Source organism: Elephantulus edwardii, unplaced genomic scaffold, assembly GCF_000299155.1.
Source record: "Elephantulus edwardii isolate Elephantulus edwardi_28Jun2011 unplaced genomic scaffold, EleEdw1.0 scaffold00089, whole genome shotgun sequence".
Taxonomy (NCBI): Eukaryota; Metazoa; Chordata; class Mammalia; order Macroscelidea; family Macroscelididae; genus Elephantulus; species Elephantulus edwardii.
The window spans coordinates 3,704,413-3,706,446 of NW_006399839.1; the positions used below are offsets into that span (position 1 = coordinate 3,704,413).

General features: G+C 43.9%; 1 protein-coding gene across 1 annotated transcript in view; it reads right to left on the reverse strand.

Moving 5' to 3' along the window:
- Positions 1-2,034, reverse strand: part of VSIG10 (V-set and immunoglobulin domain containing 10) — a 44,159-nt gene that overhangs the window by 13,324 nt on the left and 28,801 nt on the right. The window contains exon 5 of the mRNA XM_006890495.1: positions 303-596. Within this exon, the coding sequence (XP_006890557.1) occupies positions 303-596 (294 nt within the window). The remainder of the gene's footprint in view (positions 1-302; positions 597-2,034) is intronic.

The following is a 2,034-nucleotide window of genomic DNA, read 5'->3' on the forward strand; positions in this document are numbered from 1 at the left end:
ATGGTATTTGACAAGACTATGGAACAGTGTGCAGCATCACAGCAACACCAACTTGCTCAGTTCAACAAATAGACAAAAAATTGCTACTTCTTTTAAGGACTATTCATTTGTAGTTGTGGGTTTTAAGCAAATGTTAGATATTTAAGATCGAATGGCAATTTTTCCAGCCACTTTGAAAGCAGCTATGCCTTCTCCATTGTGGGTCATCAGGCCCAGGAAAGCCCCAGGGTTTCCACGCTGGTGCCACAGGCCCTCTGAAGTCCTCAACCCTCCCTACCACCGGAGCTGCTGCCCTCACTCACCTTTCACGCTGAGCCAAATGTCTACCTCCCTCACGCCCACGGCGTTCTCGGCCCGGCAGACATAGTAGCCGTCATCCAAATGCGTGGAGCAGTTGCGGATGGTGAGAGTGGAGCTCTGACCCTGTTGGCTGATGACATAGTGGCTACTGGACAGGATGACCACTCCGGGCTGGGTGAGGTTCCTCAGCCAGACGATCCTGGCGGGCGGGTAGGCGTCAGACACTTGGCAGGTGAGCGTCACGTTGCCCCCAACAAAGCAAGTCTTCATAGGATTGGACAGAAGGGAGGGGCTCCCTGGAGATCAGAAAGAAAGGATCAAGAAAGATTTTTTTTTCCTTCTTTTCAAGTTTGCTCTTTTCAAATTGTGGTTTGAGTGAAAATTTACAAAGCAAATTGCTTTTTCGTACACATTTTGTTTCCTAACATTTGGTACAGTACCCACAATGTAATTGCATTTTACCTTCTTCATCCCTTAGTCTCATATCCAAACATATGAGTTTGTCTTAATTGCCTGTATTTATTTTTTTAAAATTTTTTTATTATTTTTTTGTGTGTGTACTGTCAAATCAGATCTGACTGATGCAGGAGGAGATTGCCTCTCCTTCTTCGGCAGAGCATCTGGTGGATTCAAACCACGCACCTCTGGGATGGCAGTGCAGCTTCTTGTCACTCAGCCACCAGAGCTCCCTTGCCTGTGTTTCTTGTATACATTCCTTGTTATCCTATTCTTTGGTGATATTATGCTGATCATTGTATATTGCCTTTCCTTTCATCCATCTTAATACGTAACTATTTATTTATGGAGGTCTGGTGGCCTAGTGGTAAGAAGCTTTGCTGCAGTCCCAGAGGCACACAGTTCAAATCCACTAGCTTCTCCATGGCAGAAGGATGGGCAATCTTCTCCTGTGCAATTTACTGCCTCTGAAAATCCGCTGGAGAGTCAGCTATGGGTTGGTTCTGACTTGACACCACACAATAACAACATCGTCTATTTAGGGGTGATCTGGTCCATAGTGAGTTGCACCGCAAGGCCACAGGCCACACCTTTGAAAGTCTTAATCTACCGTCTGCAATTCACCAAAGAAGACATTCAGATGGCAAATAAACACATGAAGAAATGTTCAAAATCTCTAGCTCTAAGAGAGATGCAAATCAAAAACAACTATGAGATATCATCTCACTCCAGTAAGAATAGCAAAATTTAACAGAACAGCAAGCAACAAATGCTGCGGAGGTTGTGGAGAGACTGGAACCCTTATTCACTGTTGGTGGGAGTGTAAAATGGTGCAACCACTGTAGAAGGCGGTGTAGCGCTTTCTCAAAAAGTTGCAAATAGAGATACCATTTGACCCAGCAATTCCATTACTGGGAATATAACCCAAAGAGACTATAACTGACATCGAAGCAGATAAATGCACACCCATGTTTACCATGGCTTTGTTCACACTAGCAAGGAGTTGGAAACAGCCCAAGAGCCCATCAACAAACAAATGGATAGAGAAGCTGTGGTATATTCACACAATGGAATACTATGGTGCATTTAAAAACAAGGATCTCATGAAATATTATTCAAAATGGGTGATCCTGGAGGATAGCATGCTGAATGAAATATCTCAGTCACAAAAGGACAAATGCTGTATGGTGCCACTGTTGTAGAATGGGACTGACATCAGGGTTGGGGCAAGACTGAGAAAAACTGGATAAATTATGTGTACTGCTTTGAAACAGATGA